The sequence below is a fragment of the Galeopterus variegatus genome, unplaced genomic scaffold (genome assembly GCF_000696425.1).
Source record: "Galeopterus variegatus unplaced genomic scaffold, G_variegatus-3.0.2 Scaffold962, whole genome shotgun sequence".
NCBI lineage: Eukaryota > Metazoa > Chordata > Mammalia > Dermoptera > Cynocephalidae > Galeopterus > Galeopterus variegatus.
This window is the reverse complement of record NW_007727073.1, coordinates 73,849-76,655: the sequence shown is the minus strand read 5'-3', so window position 1 is coordinate 76,655 and position 2,807 is coordinate 73,849. Positions and strand designations below refer to the sequence as shown.

Here is a 2,807-nt window from a genome sequence, read left to right as displayed (position 1 = left end):
TTTTTTTTTTTTTTTCCTTTTTGTCTTTTTTTCATGACCGGCAACGGGATCGCAACCCTCGGGGTTGCGCCCGCACCTCGCTCAGCCAGTGGGCGGCCGGTCTGTATGTGGGATCCGAACCCTCGGCGGGAGCGCCGCTGCACTCCCAAGCGGCGCACTGTAGCAGTGCGCCACCGGGCCGGCCCAGTCAGCGGTTTTTTACTAGTAAACTGTAAACTTGCATTTTGCAATAGTTGTGTTTATCTTGATCACACTGAACAGGATCTCTCTTCTCTTCACCAGTAGCTGCTGTTTCATAGTCTTTGGAAGGGTGTTTGTATTCAACCTAAAATATTCGAGTGGCAATTATTTGTTCCATGAAATAATAAATTCTTACAACTCTAACCATGTAAATTGTTTTATTAAACCACAAATCATTCCCGATTTGAAGAGAACACCACCCACCACAAGAAGAACCTAGAAGATGCTTCTTTGGTTTCTGCAGCCCTGAGCCCAGTGGCAGACTATAGCTCTTCAAAAATTCCTGCCCAGCTAAAGACAGAAATCCACTTGTGTGACAGTAGCTGCACAGGCTGACATTTTCCAGAATAATTTGACCAAAATCCGAGAGAAAACAACACACAGATAAAAAGTCATGTTTTTCTAAAGTGCAGGTCTCTAAGCCAAAGAATCCAAGCTATGAAAAGCTTAATAAGGTGTCAGGGCCTCCTTTCCAAGCCCTTTCCCCCACTTTACACTCAAAGGGTTGTGGTCACTCACAGGCCACCTTGCCTGCCTTGTTCCATCCCAACTCTTGCCTACATTTGAGCCAAGCAGCCCATGACTTTCACTTAAGTTTTCTGATTTTAGACACTCTCCAAATCCTAAATCAAAGAAGAGCTCACATAAGAGTGTTTTATCTTTTCCTTCTCAAACCTCCCACTTGCCTTGGCCTTGTGCTGAGCAGGCTTGCTATTTAGTAAGCATTTGCAGGAATGCCCCTAATGTCTCTTGAGCCTTTGCTGCCTGTCAGGCACCTTTCTAGACGTTTGACATGTTGTGATTCATTTTCCCTCCACCACAGCTGATAAAAAGAGGTTTCGTCCATGTCCCAGTTGTTAAGGGGTGACCCCTGAGTCACAGAGATGTTAGGTGTCTTGCTGCCTCCCTCCTTGCCAGGGCTCTATGGCCATCCTGGACCGGCGCTGCCCATAAGGAGGCCCGGGGCTGCTTCGTCCTGCTGGGAACGTCCTCTTGTGGGGATTCTGAATCATCTTCTCTTACTGGTTGTTGTTTTTGGTTATTTTCTTTTACTATTCTCACAGGATTATAAATAGCGAAAAGATGGTGAGGTGCTGGTTTAAAAGTTCTGTGCAATTAATTCAATTAAAGATTTTCTTTCTGACTAGTATAGTTCCTATGATTTTTAAGATGTGAACTTTCTGGGCAGATAAATGAAATTATGATTATTGAATTTTCTTTAACTTACATACAGACTTTCTTCACTGACTGATTCCTAAAGCTTGTTTTTCAGGTGTGCCCCGATTAGTAGGTGGAAGCATATGAATTGACATTTTAGTAGGTCAAAAATGGTTGAATATCCGCAGTTTCACTCCATGGATTAAATACATCCAATCTGATGGTTTTCTAATGAGTTAAATTAGACATAGCTGAACATTTTTGAGTTGCTGTGTGGGAAGAGCTGCACTGTGAATAGCTAACACAAGCAGAGTGTATCCCCTGAAGTGGTGTGACTTTAGTGTGTGTTCTTCTGTAGGTACAGGTATGGAAGGCTCCCTGGAGGCCGTCCATTCCAAGCCCATGCTTCTACCCAAGATGACAGCAGAATTGCCCCATGAGCTTTAAATTGCAGTCTTACTGTACAGCTTTAAATTATAGAATTTTAAAAATAACTAAAAAGTTCAAAGAAGAGTAACAGGCATCTTTGTCTTTATCATGTTATGTTTTGTTTGTTCCTGTGTTTTCTAGTTGAAACATGGAACATGTTAGACACTCAGTTGCTAGTTGTGCAAGGAGTAGGGAAAGCTTGAGACACATCCTGCATGTCCATTCCCAGCGAGACTCTGACTGGTCCCCTTGGGCCTGTGCGCTCTTCCCCTTTAGCACCTGTGGTACTCGCATCTCAGCGCACACTCACAACAATTCCTCTTTCTGTGTGGACAGAGTGTTGCCTGCAGACATTATCTGGAGTGTAAAAACATTAGTTGACTTAAATGGCAACAAATTCATTTACTTTAAAGTCTGAAATTCAATATTATCTATTTATTTCCATACAAAATTAAAGATAACGAACATAAGTTTGTATGGAAACCATGAATGTGAACAAATTGCATGGGTCTGGATCACATCAATGACTCTAGTGGGTTTTATTTGGCAGCTTGCGTGTGAACTTGGACATGGGCAAAGCAGCATATGGATGGATGATTATGAAAGACGAGAATATTCCTGGCACAGTCGTTCGGACCAGCACTATACCAGAGGAACTGGGGCGCCTAGTATATTTATTGACAGACAAAACAGGTACTCTTCATTGTCTGTGTTTACCTTTGAATGGAGCAAACAACATTCCATCAGAAATTATCATAGTGTGTGGGTATGTGTGTATGGTATAATAGAATTATTGAGTCTGTGGTTACAATTTTCCAGACTGTTCTTGAAAACTGTCACATGATTTAATCTTCATCTTCTAATATACACAGTCTCAGAATTAGCAAAATGTTAAATTCTTGGTGCTCTAATTGCCATTTTTCTATATTTTAAATTTTCTACAATCTTTTTTTTTTTTTTTTTTTTTTTATTTTTTTTTT

At 41.3% G+C, this 2,807-nt stretch overlaps 1 protein-coding gene across 1 annotated transcript in view; it reads left to right on the top strand.

The window, feature by feature from the left end:
• Nucleotides 1-2,807, top strand: part of LOC103591333 (probable phospholipid-transporting ATPase IIB) — a gene marked incomplete at its 3' end in the record, with an annotated part of 237,759 nt that overhangs the window by 163,687 nt on the left and 71,265 nt on the right. The window contains exon 12 of the mRNA XM_008573772.1: nucleotides 2,378-2,520. Within this exon, the coding sequence (XP_008571994.1) occupies nucleotides 2,378-2,520 (143 nt within the window). The remainder of the gene's footprint in view (nucleotides 1-2,377; nucleotides 2,521-2,807) is intronic.